Source organism: Passer domesticus, unplaced genomic scaffold (genome assembly GCF_036417665.1).
Source record: "Passer domesticus isolate bPasDom1 unplaced genomic scaffold, bPasDom1.hap1 HAP1_SCAFFOLD_37, whole genome shotgun sequence".
Classification (NCBI taxonomy): Eukaryota; Metazoa; Chordata; class Aves; order Passeriformes; family Passeridae; genus Passer; species Passer domesticus.
Window position 1 is genome coordinate 3774650 of NW_026990149.1, and position 16895 is coordinate 3791544.

At 53.5% G+C, this 16895-nt stretch overlaps 1 protein-coding gene and 1 pseudogene across 1 annotated transcript in view; one reads left to right on the top strand and one right to left on the bottom strand.

Annotated features, from left to right (window-relative positions):
- The window catches only part of LOC135292574 (uncharacterized), a 98206-nt gene that overhangs the window by 14579 nt on the left and 66732 nt on the right, over nucleotides 1-16895 (top strand). Inside the window, exons 5-7 of the mRNA XM_064406739.1 lie at nucleotides 3819-4658; nucleotides 9891-10730; nucleotides 15961-16800. Of these exons, the coding sequence (XP_064262809.1) occupies nucleotides 3819-4658; nucleotides 9891-10730; nucleotides 15961-16800 (2520 nt within the window). The remainder of the gene's footprint in view (nucleotides 1-3818; nucleotides 4659-9890; nucleotides 10731-15960; nucleotides 16801-16895) is intronic.
- On the bottom strand, nucleotides 579-2697 carry LOC135292498 (zinc finger protein 773-like; annotated as a pseudogene).

Consider the following 16895-nt stretch of genomic DNA (forward strand, 5'->3'; position numbering starts at 1 on the left):
CAGGCCGCTCTGGGACCCCACATCTTCCCCTCACCAAGTGGCCAGCACAAGCTCCGAGCTCCAGCACTGGACACCACAACCCCCCGCACCAGACTCCAAGCTCCAGGACTCAGTATCAGCAACCCACCAACCACTCCCAGAAGAGGCTCCAATCTCTGATACGGAGCATCTGGAACCCCTCTCAGACCTAGTGGAGACCTATTGGGTTCACTCCAAGCATTAACACTGGACCCTAGACTCAACAGGCACCCCTGGCTCGGGCTTTGCGCTCTGGTACTGAGCACCAAAGGCCTCCGGGATCTTCCCAGGACTCCCCCCACCACCCCGCCATCTGCCCCCCTGGGCCCTGAACCCTTCTTCCAGCTGGTATCCTGTCCTGAAGGGAGGTCTCCATGCCCACCCTCACCCCCAAATTCATCCCCGCTGAGGGGAATCATCAATCTGACTCCATGTTCTCAGAAGGCTAATTTATTATTTGATGCTACAATCATGGATTAAAAAATACTATACTAACCTGTAGTAAAAATTACAGAAAGGATACTTGCAGAATGCTAAAAAGATAACAATAAAAACTCGTGACTCTTTCAAGAGTCTCCACACAGCTTGGCTTTGATTGGCCAATGAGTGAAAACACTCCCACCAGAAACCAATGAAACAATCACCTGTTGGTCAACCATCTCCAAACACATTCCACATGAGCAAAAGAGAGGAGAAGCAAATGAGATCATTATTGTTTTCCTTTTTCTCTGAGGCTTCTCAGCTTCCCAGAAGAAAAATCCTGGCTGAAGGGATTTTTCAGAAAATGCAAATGCCACAGCAAGACTCCAGGAGGCTCTTCAAATGCGCTTTATTCCATTCAAGACTGTACAGCAGTCCGGCCTCGTGGGTGACACAGCCTGTGTCTACAGCTGTCAGCTCCAGCTGGAGTCCAGCCTGAAGACCCTTGAAATTTGCTTACAATGAATTCTACACTTTTCCCTGCTGAGCATCTTAATCCATAAGAACCAATCTATACCTTCACTTTTATCTCTAGCCTATCCTAACTACTATCATTACCATATTCATGTTACTATTTTCCAATCACTAGAAGTTAGTATGTTACAGTTGAGGCTAGAAGTTTTTCAGCTTTCTTGCAGTGGAAAATTCTGAGACCTTTTCTCTCCTTGCAAATCGGCTGTCTTGTTGGACTGTGGAATCCTTCTGCTTGGTAAAACATCTTCTTCTTTCAGGTGGCTTTATCCTTTCCTCTGAGCCATAAAAACCCCTTCTAACTAACATAGCCTTTGCCTTCTCAGTTATCCAGCAAGACTGGCTCAGCACTTTTCTTCTACATCCAAACTTGCTTTCAACCCTACTCCTTCTTCAGATTCTACATTCAAAAATCTTTCTGCCAAGCATCCATACCTGTGAGACTTTCTTGTCAAACGTTCATCCATCCCAACACTAGATGCTGGTTTTTGCCCCTTTCCCAACCTCTTTCACACAATCCCCAGCCCCTGCTCAGTCTGTTCTAGGATGCTGTCCTTCCTTTTCCCCAATTTTCTAACCTTTCCCACCCCAGACTGTGGCTCTGCCAGCTATCAGTGAGAAAAGCTCTGCTTGGCTGAAAATTCTTTAGTGACTTTTCTGACTGGCTGAGGAAAGGCCCAGGCATTGAGACAGGGAGAGATCCTGCCCTGATCACCAGCACAGGAAAAAACCCCAGCCTGGGGACTGCATTTATTACCAACAACATCAGAGCAGGTGAATAAGGAGTGAAAGAAATCTCTCCAACACCTTCCCCCCACCCAATGGGGATCATCTGGAGGAATGTGGGTCACCAGCTCTCTGCCCAATGTGGGTCACTGTGGATCATCCAACATGGATCCTCCAGTGGGGGATGAAGTTGCAGCAGTGGAAGCTCTTCCCGAGGTTGAAGCACTGGAAGAGCTTCCCTTATTGGTGGCTCTCTTGGTGTCTGCTCAAGTTAGAGCTCTGTGAGAAGCTCTTGCCACACTGCTCACACTCGTAGGGCCTCTCCCCAGTGTGGATGCCCCAGTGCCTCATGAGCTTGGAGTTGTGGGTGAAGCCCTTGCCACAGTCGGGGCAACGGAAGGGCCTCTCCCCAGTATGGATCATCCGGTGGGAGGCCAAGTTGAAGCTCTGTCTGAAGTTCATGCCACATTCCTCACACTTGTAGGGCTTCTCCCCTACAAGTGTGGATGTGCCGGTGCCTGATGAGGTGGTAGCCCTTTGATTGAAGCCCTTGCCGCAGTCAGGGCAGCTGAAGGCTCGCTCCCCTGTGTGTGTCCGCTGATGTATGAGGAGATTGGTGCTGCTTTGAAACCTCTTCCCACAGTCAGGGCAATCATAGGTCCTCTCCACGGTGTGGATCCTCTGGTGCTCAACTAGTCATGAGCTCTGGCTGAAGCTCTTCCCACATTCCCCACACTCACAGGACTGTTCCCCGCTGTGCAGCCGCTGGTGCTTGATGAGGCTGGAGCTCCACCTGAAGCTCTTCCCACATTCCAGGCACTTGTAGGGCCTCTCTCCAGTGTGCACACAATGGTGAATGAAGAGATTGGAAGTGTGCCTGAAGCTCTTCCCACACTCCAGGCACTTGTAGGGCCCCTCCCTCGTGTGAAGCTGCTGCTGCTGATATCTCCCCAGAGGGAGGATGGCTTCTGGCAGAGATAAAGAAAACTGCCCAATTATCATCTGCTAATGGGCCATTGAGCCTCACTGCATGGCTGATAAAAATGACATCATCCCATTGTGAGAAGCTCTGCCCAGAGGGAGGAGCCAAGCATTCCTGCCTGGATATAAGCTGAGATTTGGAACACCCCAGTCAGGCTTTTCCCACGGGATTCCCAGAGGAGCAGCTTTGCTTCTGCACTGGCTTCCCAGAGGAAGGCTACACCTAGCTACACCACCAGTGGACCTTTGGAGGAAAACTAGACCCTTCTGCAGGATCATTGCTTCAAGAGAAGCACATCTGTCCCTCCAGGAGGACTGCAGCCACCATTTCACCGGACTGCTACAAACACCCTGACTAACAGGGTGTCAGGTTGGATTCTGACCCTGTCAGAGGTTGTTTTCTACTACTACATTTTAATTTCATTTTTCCTAGCAAAGAGCTGTTACTCCTACTCCTATATCTTTCCCTGAGAGCTCCTTAATTTCAAAATTCGAATAATTCAGAGGGAGGGGGTTTACATTTTTGATTTTAAGGGAGGCTCCTCCTGCCTTAGCAGACACTTGTCTTTTCAAAGCAAGAGAGGCGAGGCAGCAGGACCATCAAACCCTAGGCGCTCATCCCTAGTTTCTCCCCAAAGCAGGATTTCCCATTCGCAAACCTTGGCCTGATGCAGGAGGAAAAGGCCGTGAGGAAGAGGAAGATGGCCTGGGAGGCCCAGGTAGGTGAGGAGGAAGTCACTGTCCCTTTCCCCCTCTCTCCTGCTCCTTCTCCTAGCCCAGCATGGCCCACGGCTGCAGGGCAACCTCGCTGCCAAGGCCGTCCTGCCGGGGATGCGCTGGGGGGATCTCCTTGTCCTTCCCTGTGGCACGGAGGCAAATCCCATCCTCTCCTTGTCCTTCCTCCGCCAGGCAGCGAGCCGAGGAGGGAGACCAGGCAGGACAAATCCCTGCAGCAGAACCTGGTGGAAGAGGCCGTTGTCAGCAGCTCCACGGCACAGGAATCCGATGGGGAGGAAAATCCCCGGAGATCCCGCATCAGGAGGGGCTGCAAACGCAGATCACGGGGATGCGAGGAGGAAAGACCCACTCTGGGCCGGGGAGGTGGCCGGAGCTCGGAGCTGGGGCTCCATGAGCAGCTCCAGGATGGGGAGAAGCCCCACAAGTGCTGGGAATGTGGCAAGAGCTTCAGCCAGAGAGTCGACTTGACCTGCCACATGAGAATCCACATGGGGGAGAAGCGCTACGTATGTGACCAGTGTGGGAAAAGCTTCAGCCACAGCTCCAACTTGGTTGTCCACCTGAAGAGCCACAGCGGGGAGAGGCCCTATGAGTGTGCGGAGTGTGGCAAGAGCTTCAGCCGGACATTCTGCCTGATTGTCCACCTGAAGAGCCACAGCAGGGAGAGGCCCTACGAGTGTGATCAATGCAGGAAGAGCTTTCAGACCAGCTCCAATCTCCTCAGGCACCAGCGCACTCACAAGGATGAGAAGCCCTTCCGCTGCCCTGACTGTGGGAAAGGCTTCAAGTACAACTTCAGCCTCATCAACCACCAGCACACCCACACCCGGCTGAGGCCCTATGAGTGTCCTGAGTGTGGCAAGAGCTTCAGCCAGAGCTCCTACCTAATCTGCCACAGGAGACTCCACAGCGGTGAACGTCCCTATGAGTGTGGGCAGTGTGGGAGAAGCTTCTGCCAGCGCTCCCACCTGATCTACCACCTGAGGAGCCACACCGGCGAGAAACCCTACCAGTGTGATCAATGCAGCAAGAGGTTTCAGAGCAGCTCTCATCTTCTCAGACACCAGCGGATTCACGTGGAGGAGCGGCCCTTTCTCTGCCCCGACTGCGGCAAGGGCTTCAAGCACACCTCCAGCCTCGTCACCCACCGCCGCATCCACACTGGGGAGAGGCCCTTCCAGTGTCCAGAATGTGGGAAGAGCTTCTCACAGAGCTCTACCTTGACCAGACACCAACAGACCCACCGCTAAGGGAAGCCCTGCAAGTGCCCGCCTGCTGCAAGAGTTTCATGCGCTGCTCCAGCTCCATTCCCCATGGCTTCCGCACCGTGTGATCCCCAGTGATCCCAGCGGGCAGTGCCCCGCTGATCCATGCTGCTGGTGATCCCTGTTGGGAAGTCACCTGCCTGCGAGGCTCCACCTCCTCCTGGCTCCCTGTGGGCACCCCCACACACCCACAGACCAACATCAGAAATCCACCGTGGAGAGTGGATGTGTTGACTTCTGGCCCCAGAAAAATCTCACTTTTTCCATCTTCTGCTCTCATCAAGCAACACTGCATGGCCTTGGAGGTCGTCTCCAACATAAATCCGTCTTTTTAATTCTCTCTGGCCCATAGGCATCTTACACATCCAAAAGGGGATGGACTGGGGCAACACCCAAAATTTTGGAGACGCTGGGGTGGAAGTCCCTCGCATAAAGCTTCTTGCCACCACCCAAGCATGTGGATGCTCTGCTGGCAGGGACAGGTAAATCCTTTTGTTTTGCTCTTGAAACAAAAAGGTTTCCCTTGCAAAGACCTGAAACTGGCCTGGAAATAAAGCTGTTGAACTCAGGCGTAGATGGAGACCTGTAGGACACAATGACCTGGGTGGGGACATGGGGAGACATGGCCGTGGATGGGAATGTGGGGAACACGTGAACTGGGACATCATCAATGCCACCACCTGTGCCACCACAGTGCCATCAGCGCTGTCATCTCGGCCACGGCCAAACGCTGTCCAATGCAGTTCCTGCCACCCTGTCTCCACTGTCATCACCGCAGTGTCCCGGCCCAATGTCACCCCCCTACCAGGGCAGGACGGGGACCTCGATCAGCTGGTGACAAGTGGCCCAGAAGCAAGTGACAGCCACCAGGGTGTGCCAAGGCCATCATGCTCTGGGGACCCCAACCACCCCTGGAGACAGGCTGGGCAAAGGCCAAGGCTCACTGTCACCTGCAGGGTCATGTGGCCCCATGCTGCGTGCCACCACAGGCATCCTGATGGCAGCATCCCCACACCTGTGGAAACATTGTCCCCCGATGAGTGTCCTGCTGGCACCCAGGTGTCCCCTCCCCTTCATAACTCCCTACTCCCCACTGTGCCTCACTCTGACCCCTCTGTGCATCCCTGTCCTGCCCCACGTGTCCCTGTCTCCCATCTGAGTCCCTGTCCCCATCTCCCCTATGTGTCCCTGTCCCCTTCTGTGTGTCCCCCTCGGGATTCTGGGGACCCAAAAATTTGAACACCCCCCCCCCACCTGAGGATCCTAATCCGCTCCGCTCCACCCTCAGCTTTTCCAGGGGATTTTGGGGACTCTAAATTTCCCCTTCTCCTCACGTCAGGATTCCAAACCTGACCCTTTCCCACTCCACGCCGCTCTGGGACCCCACATCTTCCCCTCACCAAGTGGCCAGCACAAGCTCCGAGCTCCAGCACTGGACACCACAACCCCCCACACCAGACTCCAAGCTCCAGGACTCAGTACCAGCAACCCACCAACCACTACCACAAGAGGCTCCAAGCTCTGATACTGAGCATCTGGAACCACTCTCAGACCTAGTGGAGACCTCTTGGGTTCACTCCAAGCATCAACACTGGACCCTAGACTCACCAGGCACCCCTGGCCCAGGCTTTGCGCTCTGGTACTGAGCACCAAAGGCCTCCGGGATCTTCCCAGGACTCCCCCCACCACCCCGCCATCTGCCCCCCTGGGCCCTGAACCCTTCTTCCAGCTGGTATCCAGTCCTGAAGGGAGGTCTCCATGCCCACCCTCACCCCCAAATTCATCCTCGCTGAGGAGAATCATCAATCTGACTCCATGTTCTCAGAAGGCTAATTTATTATTTGATGCTACAATCATGGATTAAAAAATACTATACTAACCTGTAGTAAAAAATACAGAAAGGATACTTGCAGAATGCTAAAAATATAATAATAAAAACTCATGACTCTTTTTCAAGAGTGTCCACACAGCTTGGCTTTGATTGGCCAGCGAGTGAAAACACTCCCACCAGAAACCAATGAAACAATCACCTGTTGGTCAACCATCTCCAAACACATTCCACATGAGCAAAAGAGAGGAGAAGCAAATGAGATCATTATTGTTTTCCTTTTTCTCTGAGGCTTCTCAGCTTCCCAGAAGAAAAATCCTGGCTGAAGGGTTTTTTCAGAAAATGCCAATGCCACAGCAAGACTCCAGGAAGCTCTTCAAATGCGCTTTATTCCATTCAAGACTGTACAGCAGTCCGGCCTCGTGGGTGACACAGCCTGTGTCTACAGCTGTCAGCTCCAGCTGGAGTCCAGCCTGAAGACCCTTGAATTTTGCGTACAATGCATTCTATACTTTTCCCTGCTGAGCATCTTAATCCATAAGAACCAATCTATACCTTCACTTTTATCTCTAGCCTATCCTAACTACTATCATTACCATATTCATGTTACTATTCTCCAATCACTAGAAGTTAGTATGTTACAGTTGAGGCTAGAAGTTTTTCAGCTTTCTTGCAGTGGAAAATTCTGAGACCTTTTCTCTACTTGCAAATCGGCTGTCTTGTTGGACCGTGGAATCCTTCTGCTTGGTAAAACATCTTCTTCTTTCAGGTGGCTTCATCCTTTCCTCTGAGCCATAAAAACCCCTTCTAACTAACATAGCCTTTGCCTTCTCAGTTATCCAGCAAGACTGGCTCAGCACTTTTCTTCTACATCCAAACTTGCTTTCAACCCTACTCCTTCTTCAGATTCTACATTCAAAAATCTTTCTGCCAAGCATCCATATCTGTGAGACTTTCTTGTCAAACGTTCATCCATCCCAACACTAGATGCTGGTTTTTGCCCCTTCCCCAACCTCTTTCACACAATCCCCCACCAATCCCCAGCCCCTGCTCAGTCTGTTCTAGGATGCTGTCCTTCCTTTTCCCCAATTTTCTAACCTTTCCCACCCCAGACTGTGGCTCTGCCAGCTATCAGTGAGAAAAGCTCTGCTTGGCTGAAAATTCTTTAGTGACTTTTCTGACTGGCTGAGGAAAGGCCCAGGCATTGAGACAGGGAGAGATCCTGCCCTGATCACCAGCACAGGAAAAAACCCCAGCCTGGGGACTGCATTTATTACCAACAACATCAGAGCAGGTGAATAAGGAGTGAAAGAAATCTCTCCAACACCTTCCCCCCACCCAATGGGGATCATCTGGAGGAATGTGGGTCACCAGCTCTCTGCCCAATGTGGGTCACTGTGGATCATCCAACATGGATCCTCCAGTGGGGGATGAAGTTGCAGCAGTGGAAGCTCTTCCCGAGGTTGGGCCATTGCAAGAGATTCCCTTATTGGTGGCTCTCTTGGTGTCTGCTCAAGTTAGAGCTCTGTGAGAAGCTCTTGCCACACTGCTCACACTCGTAGGGCCTCTCCCCAGTGTGAATGCGCCGATGCCTCATAAGCTTGGAGTTGTGGGTGAAGCCCTTGCCACAGTCGGGGCAACGGAAGGGCCTCTCCCCAGTATGGATCATCCGGTGGGAGGCCAAGTTGAAGCTCTGTCTGAAGCTCATCCCACGTTCCTCACACTTGTAGGGCTTCTCCCCTCCAAGTGTGGATGTGCCGGTGCCTGATGAGGTGGTAGCCCTTTGATTGAAGCCCTTGCCACAGTCAGGGCAGCTGAAGGCTCGCTCCCCTGTGTGTGTCCGCTGATGTATGAGGAGATTGGTGCTGCTTTGAAACCTCTTCCCACCGTCAGGGCAATCATAGGTCCTCTCCACGGTGTGGATCCTCTGGTGCTCAACTAGTAATGAGCTCTGGCTGAAGCTCTTCCCACATTCCAGGCACTTGTAGGGCCTCTCTCCAGTGTGCACACAATGGTGAATGAAGAGATTGGAAGTGTGCCTGAAGCTCTTCCCACACTCCAGGCACTTGTAGGGCCCCTCCCTGATGTGAAGCTGCTGCTGCTGCTATCTCCCCTGAGGGAGGATGGCTTCTGGCAGAGATAAAGCAAACTGCCCAATTATCAGCACTTGTAGGGCCCCTCCCTGGTGTGAAGCTGTTGATGATATCTGCCCAGAGGGAGGATGGCTTCTGGCAGAGATAAAGCAAACTGCCCAATTATCATCTGCTAATGGGCCATTGAGCCTCCCTGCATGGCTGATAAAAATGACATCATCCCATTGTGAGAAGCTCTGCCCAGAGGGAGGAGCCAAGCATTCCTGCCTGGATATAAGCTGAGATTTGGAACACCCCAGTCAGGCTTTTCCCACGGGATTCCCAGAGGAGCAGCTTTGCTTCTGCACTGGCTTCCCAGAGGAAGGCTACACCTAGCTACACCACCAGTGGACCTTTGGAGGAAAACTAGACCCTTCTGCAGGATCATTGCTTCAAGAGAAGCACATCTGTCCCTCCAGGAGGACTGCAGCCACCATTTCACCGGACTGCTACAAACACCCTGACTAACAGGGTGTCAGGTTGGATTCTGACCCTGTCAGAGGTTGTTTTCTACTACTACATTTTAATTTCATTTTTCCTAGCAAAGAGCTGTTACTCCTACTCCTATATCATTCCCTGAGAGCTCCTTAATTTCAAAATTCGAATAATTCAGAGGGAGGGGGTTTACATTTTTGATTTTAAGGGAGGCTCCTCCTGCCTTAGCAGACACTTGTCTTTTCAAAGCAAGAGAGGCGAGGCAGCAGGATCATCAAACCCTAGGCGCTCATCCCTAGTTTCTCCCCAAAGCAGGATTTCCCATTCACAAACCTTGGCCTGATGCAGGAGGAAAAGGCCGTGAGGAAGAGGAAGATGGCCTGGGAGGCCCAGGTAGGTGAGGAGGAAGTCACTGTCCCTTTCCCCCTCTCTCCTGCTCCTTCTCCTAGCCCAGCATGGCCCACGGCTGCAGGGCAACCTCGCTGCCAAGGCCGTCCTGCCGGGGATGCGCTGGGGGGATCTCCTTGTCCTTCCCTGTGGCACGGAGGCAAATCCCATCCTCTCCTTGTCCTTCCTCCGCCAGGCAGCGAGCCGAGGAGGGAGACCAGGCAGGACAAATCCCTGCAGCAGAACCTGGTGGAAGAGGCCGTTGTCAGCAGCTCCACGGCACAGGAATCCGATGGGGAGGAAAATCCCCGGAGATCCCGCATCAGGAGGGGCTGCAAACGCAGATCACGGGGATGCGAGGAGGAAAGACCCACTCTGGGCCGGGGAGGTGGCCGGAGCTCAGAGCTGGGGCTCCATGAGCAGCTCCAGGATGGGGAGAAGCCCCACAAGTGCTGGGAATGTGGCAAGAGCTTCAGCCAGAGAGTCGACTTGACCTGCCACATGAGAATCCACATGGGGGAGAAGCGCTACGTATGTGACCAGTGTGGGAAGAGCTTCAGCCACAGCTCCAACTTGGTTGTCCACCTGAAGAGCCACAGCGGGGAGAGGCCCTATGAGTGTGCGGAGTGTGGCAAGAGCTTCAGCCGGACATTCTGCCTGATTGTCCACCTGAAGAGCCACAGCAGGGAGAGGCCCTACGAGTGTGATCAATGCAGGAAGAGCTTTCAGACCAGCTCCAATCTCCTCAGGCACCAGCGCACTCACAAGGATGAGAAGCCCTTCCGCTGCCCTGACTGTGGGAAAGGCTTCAAGTACAACTTCAGCCTCATCAACCACCAGCACACCCACACCCGGCTGAGGCCCTATGAGTGTCCTGAGTGTGGCAAGAGCTTCAGCCAGAGCTCCTACCTAATCTGCCACAGGAGACTCCACAGCGGTGAACGTCCCTATGAGTGTGGGCAGTGTGGGAGAAGCTTCTGCCAGCGCTCCCACCTGATCTACCACCTGAGGAGCCACACCGGCGAGAAACCCTACCAGTGTGATCAATGCAGCAAGAGGTTTCAGAGCAGCTCTCATCTTCTCAGACACCAGCGGATTCACGTGGAGGAGCGGCCCTTTCTCTGCCCCGACTGCGGCAAGGGCTTCAAGCACAACTCCAGCCTCGTCACCCACCGCCGCATCCACACTGGGGAGAGGCCCTTCCAGTGTCCAGAATGTGGGAAGAGCTTCTCACAGAGCTCTACCTTGACCAGACACCAACAGACCCACCGCTAAAGGAAGCCCTGCAAGTGCCCGCCTGCTGCAAGAGTTTCATGCGCTGCTCCAGCTCCATTCCCCATGGCTTCCGCACCGTGTGATCCCCAGTGATCCCAGCGGGCAGTGCCCCGCTGATCCATGCTGCTGGTGATCCCTGTTGGGAAGTCACCTGCCTGCGAGGCTCCACCTCCTCCTGGCTCCCTGTGGGCACCCCCACACACCCACAGACCAACATCAGAAATCCACCGTGGAGAGTGGATGTGTTGACTTCTGGCCCCACAAAAATCTCACTTTTTCCATCTTCTGCTCTCATCAAGCAACACTGCATGGCCTTGGAGGTCGTCTCCAACATAAATCCGTCTTTTTAATTCTCTCTGGCCCATAGGCATCTTACACATCCAAAAGGGGATGGACTGGGGCAACACCCAAAATTTTGGAGACGCTGGGGTGGAAGTCCCTCGCATAAAGCTTCTTGCCACCACCCAAGCATGTGGATGCTCTGCTGGCAGGGACAGGTAAATCCTTTTGTTTTGCTCTTGAAACAAAAAGGTTTCCCTTGCAAAGACCTGAAACTGGCCTGGAAATAAAGCTGTTGAACTCAGGCGTAGATGGAGACCTGTAGGACACAATGACCTGGGTGGGGACATGGGGAGACATGGCCGTGGATGGGAATGTGGGGAACACGTGAACTGGGACATCATCAATGCCACCACCTGTGCCACCACAGTGCCATCAGCGCTGTCATCTCGGCCACGGCCAAACGCTGTCCAATGCAGTTCCTGCCACCCTGTCTCCACTGTCATCACCGCAGTGACCCGGCCCAATGTCACCCCCCTACCAGGGCAGGACGGGGACCTTGATCAGCTGGTGACAAGTGGCCCAGAAGCAAGTGACAGCCACCAGGGTGTGCCAAGGCCATCATGCTCTGGGGACCCCAACCACCCCTGGAGACAGGCTGGGCAAAGGCCAAGGCTCACTGTCACCTGCAGGGTCATGTGGCCCCATGCTGCGTGCCACCGCAGGCATCCTGATGGCAGCATGCCCACTCCTGTGGAAACATTGTCCCCTGATGAGTGTCCTGCTGGCATCCAGGTGTCCCCTCCCCTTCATATCTCCCTACTCCCCACTGTGCCTCACTCTGACCCCTCTGTGCATCCCTGTCCTGCCCCACGTGTCCCTGTCTCCCATCTGAGTCCCTGTCCCCATCTCCCCTATGTGTCCCTGTCCCCTTCTGTGTGTCCCCCTCGGGATTCTGGGGACCCAAAAATTTGAACACCCCCCCCCACCTGAGGATCCTAATCCGCTCCGCTCCACCCTCAGCTTTTCCAGGGGATTTTGGGGACTCTAAATTTCCCCTTCTCCTCACGTCAGGATTCCAAACCTGACCCTTTCCCACTCCACGCCGCTCTGGGACCCCAGATCTTCCCCTCACCAAGTGGCCAGCACAAGCTCCGAGCTCCAGCACTGGGCACCACAACCCCCCGCACCAGACTCCAAGCTCCAGGACTCAGTACCAGGAACCCACCAACCACCGCCTCAAGAGGCTCCAAGCTCTGATACTGAGCATCTGGAACCCCCCTCAGACCTAGTGGAGACCTCTTGGGTTCACTCCAAGCATCAACACTGGACCCTGGACTCACCAGGCACCCCTGGCCCGGGCTTTGCGCTCTGGTACTGAGCACCAAAGGCCTCCGGGATCTTCCCAGGACTCCCCCCACCACCCCGCCATCTGCCCCCCTGGGCCCTGAACCCTTCTTCCAGCTGGTATCCAGTCCTGAAGGGAGGTCTCCATGCCCACCCTCACCCCCAAATTCATCCCCGCTGAGGGGAATCATCAATCTGACTCCATGTTCTCAGAAGGCTAATTTATTATTTGATGCTCCAATCATGGATTAAAAAAATACTATACTAACCTGTAGTAAAAAATACAGAAAGGATACTTTCAGAATGCTAAAAAGATAACAATAAAAACTCGTGACTCTTTCAAGAGTGTCCACACAGCTTGGCTTTGATTGGCCAATGAGTGAAAACACTCCCACCAGAAACCAATGAAACAATCACCTGTTGGTCAACCATCTCCAAACACATTCCACATGAGCAAAAGAGAGGAGAAGCAAATGAGATCATTATTGTTTTCCTTTTTCTCTGAGGCTTCTCAGCTGCCCAGGAGAAAAATCCTGGCTGAAGGGATTTTTCAGAAAATGCAAATGCCACAGCAAGACTCCAGGAGGCTCTTCAAATGCGCTTTATTCCATTCAAGACTGTACAGCAGTCCGGCCTCGTGGGTGACACAGCCTGTGTCTACAGCTGTCAGCTCCAGCTGGAGTCCAGCCTGAAGACCCTTGAATTTTGCGTACAATGCATTCTATACTTTTCCCTGATGAGCATCTTAATCCATAAGAACCAATCGATACCTTCACTTTTATCTCTAGCCTATCCTAACTACTATCATTACCATATTCATGTTACTATCCTCCAATCACTAGAAGTTAGTATGTTACAGTTGAGGCTAGAAGTTTTTCAGCTTTCTTGCAGTGGAAAATTCTGAGACCTTTTCTCTCCTTGCAAATCGGCTGTCTTGTTGGACCGTGGAATCCTTCTGCTTGGTAAAACATCTTCTTCTTTCAGGTGGCTTTATCCTTTCCTCTGAGCCATAAAAACCCCTTCTAACTAACATAGCCTTTGCCTTCTCAGTTATCCAGCAAGACTGGCTCAGCACTTTTCTTCTACATCCAAACTTGCTTTCAACCCTACTCCTTCTTCAGATTCTACATTCAAAAATCTTTCTGCCAAGCATCCATATCTGTGAGACTTTCTTGTCAAACGTTCATCCATCCCAACACTAGATGCTGGTTTTTGCCCCTTCCCCAACCTCTTTCACACAATCCCCCACCAATCCCCAGCCCCTGCTCAGTCTGTTCTAGGATGCTGTCCTTCCTTTTCCCCAATTTTCTAACCTTTCCCACCCCAGACTGTGGCTCTGCCAGCTATCAGTGAGAAAAGCTCTGCTTGGCTGAAAATTCTTTAGTGACTTTTCTGACTGGCTGAGGAAAGGCCCAGGCATTGAGACAGGGAGTGATCCTGCCCTGATCACCAGCACAGGAAAAAACCCCAGCCTGGGGACTGCATTTATTACCAACAACATCAGAGCAGGTGAATAAGGAGTGAAAGAAATCTCTCCAACACCTTCCCCCCACCCAGTGGGGATCATCTGGAGGAATGTGGGTCACCAGCTCTCTGCCCAATGTGGGTCACTGTGGATCATCCAACATGGATCCTCCAGTGGGGGATGAAGTTGCAGCAGTGGAAGCTCTTCCCGAGGTTGAAGCACTGGAAGAGCTTCCCTTATTGGTGGCTCTCTTGGTGTCTGCTCAAGTTAGAGCTCTGTGAGAAACTCTTGCCACACTGCTCACACTCGTAGGGCCTCTCCCCAGTGTGAATGCACCGATGCCTCATAAGCTTGGAGTTGTGGGTGAAGCCCTTGCCACAGTCGGGGCAACGGAAGGGCCTCTCCCCAGTATGGATCATCCGGTGGGAGGCCAAGTTGAAGCTCTGTCTGAAGCTCATCCCACGTTCCTCACACTTGTAGGGCTTCTCCCCTCCAAGTGTGGATGTGCCGGTGCCTGATGAGGTGGTAGCCCTTTGATTGAAGCCCTTGCCGCAGTCAGGGCAGCTGAAGGCTCGCTCCCCTGTGTGTGTCCGCTGATGTATGAGGAGATTGGTGCTGCTTTGAAACCTCTTCCCACAGTCAGGGCAATCATAGGTCCTCTCCACGGTGTGGATCCTCTGGTGCTCAACTAGTCATGAGCTCTGGCTGAAGCTCTTCCCACATTCCAGGCACTTGTAGGGCCTCTCTCCAGTGTGCACACAATGGTGAATGAAGAGATTGGAAGTGTGCCTGAAGCTCTTCCCACACTCCAGGCACTTGTAGGGCCCCTCCCTGATGTGAAGCTGCTGCTGCTGCTATCTCCCCTGAGGGAGGATGGCTTCTGGCAGAGATAAAGAAAACTGCCCAATTATCAGCACTTGTAGGGCCCCTCCCTGGTGTGAAGCTGTTGATGATATCTGCCCAGAGGGAGGATGGCTTCTGGCAGAGATAAAGCAAACTGCCCAATTATCATCTGCTAATGGGCCATTGAGCCTCCCTGCATGGCTGATAAAAATGACATCATCCCATTGTGAGAAGCTCTGCCCAGAGGGAGGAGCCAAGCATTCCTGCCTGGATATAAGCTGAGATTTGGAACACCCCAGTCAGGCTTTTCCCACGGGATTCCCAGAGGAGCAGCTTTGCTTCTGCACTGGCTTCCCAGAGGAAGGCTACACCTAGCTACACCACCAGTGGACCTTTGGAGGAAAACTAGACCCTTCTGCAGGATCATTGCTTCAAGAGAAGCACATCTGTCCCTCCAGGAGGACTGCAGCCACCATTTCACCGGACTGCTACAAACACCCTGACTAACAGGGTGTCAGGTTGGATTCTGACCCTGTCAGAGGTTGTTTTCTACTACTACATTTTAATTTCATTTTTCCTAGCAAAGAGCTGTTACTCCTACTCCTATATCTTTCCCTGAGAGCTCCTTAATTTCAAAATTCGAATAATTCAGAGGGAGGGGGTTTACATTTTTGATTTTAAGGGAGGCTCCTCCTGCCTTAGCAGACACTTGTCTTTTCAAAGCAAGAGAGGCGAGGCAGCAGGACCATCAAACCCTAGGCGCTCATCCCTAGTTTCTCCCCAAAGCAGGATTTCCCATTCACAAACCTTGGCCTGATGCAGGAGGAAAAGGCCGTGAGGAAGAGGAAGATGGCCTGGGAGGCCCAGGTAGGTGAGGAGGAAGTCACTGTCCCTTTCCCCCTCTCTCCTGCTCCTTCTCCTAGCCCAGCATGGCCCACGGCTGCAGGGCAACCTTGCTGCCAAGGCCGTCCTGCCAGGGATGCGCTGGGGGGATCTCCTTGTCCTTCCCTGTGGCACGGAGGCAAATCCCATCCTCTCCTTGTCCTTCCTCCGCCAGGCAGCGAGCCGAGGAGGGAGACCAGGCAGGACAAATCCCTGCAGCAGAACCTGGTGGAAGAGGCCGTTGTCAGCAGCTCCACGGCACAGGAATCCGATGGGGAGGAAAATCCCCGGAGATCCCGCATCAGGAGGGGCTGCAAACGCAGATCACGGGGATGCGAGGAGGAAAGACCCACCCTGGGCCGGGGAGGTGGCCGGAGCTCGGAGCTGGGGCTCCATGAGCAGCTCCAGGATGGGGAGAAGCCCCACAAGTGCTGGGAATGTGGCAAGAGCTTCAGCCAGAGAGTCGACTTGACCTGCCACATGAGAATCCACATGGGGGAGAAGCGCTACGTATGTGACCAGTGTGGGAAGAGCTTCAGCCACAGCTCCAACTTGGTTGTCCACCTGAAGAGCCACAGCGGGGAGAGGCCCTATGAGTGTGCGGAGTGTGGCAAGAGCTTCAGCCGGACATTCTGCCTGATTGTCCACCTGAAGAGCCACAGCAGGGAGAGGCCCTACGAGTGTGATCAATGCAGGAAGAGCTTTCAGACCAGCTCCAATCTCCTCAGGCACCAGCGCACTCACAAGGATGAGAAGCCCTTCCGCTGCCCTGACTGTGGGAAAGGCTTCAAGTACAACTTCAGCCTCATCAACCACCAGCACACCCACACCCGGCTGAGGCCCTATGAGTGTCCTGAGTGTGGCAAGAGCTTCAGCCAGAGCTCCTACCTAATCTGCCACAGGAGACTCCACAGCGGTGAACGTCCCTATGAGTGTGGGCAGTGTGGGAGAAGCTTCTGCCAGCGCTCCCACCTGATCTACCACCTGAGGAGCCACACCGGCGAGAAACCCTACCAGTGTGATCAATGCAGCAAGAGGTTTCAGAGCAGCTCTCATCTTCTCAGACACCAGCGGATTCACGTGGAGGAGCGGCCCTTTCTCTGCCCCGACTGCGGCAAGGGCTTCAAGCACAACTCCAGCCTCGTCACCCACCGCCGCATCCACACTGGGGAGAGGCCCTTCCAGTGTCCAGAATGTGGGAAGAGCTTCTCACAGAGCTCTACCTTGACCAGACACCAACAGACCCACCGCTAAGGGAAGCCCTGCAAGTGCCCGCCTGCTGCAAGAGTTTCATGCGCTGCTCCAGCTCCATTCCCCATGGCTTCCGCACCGTGTGATCCCCA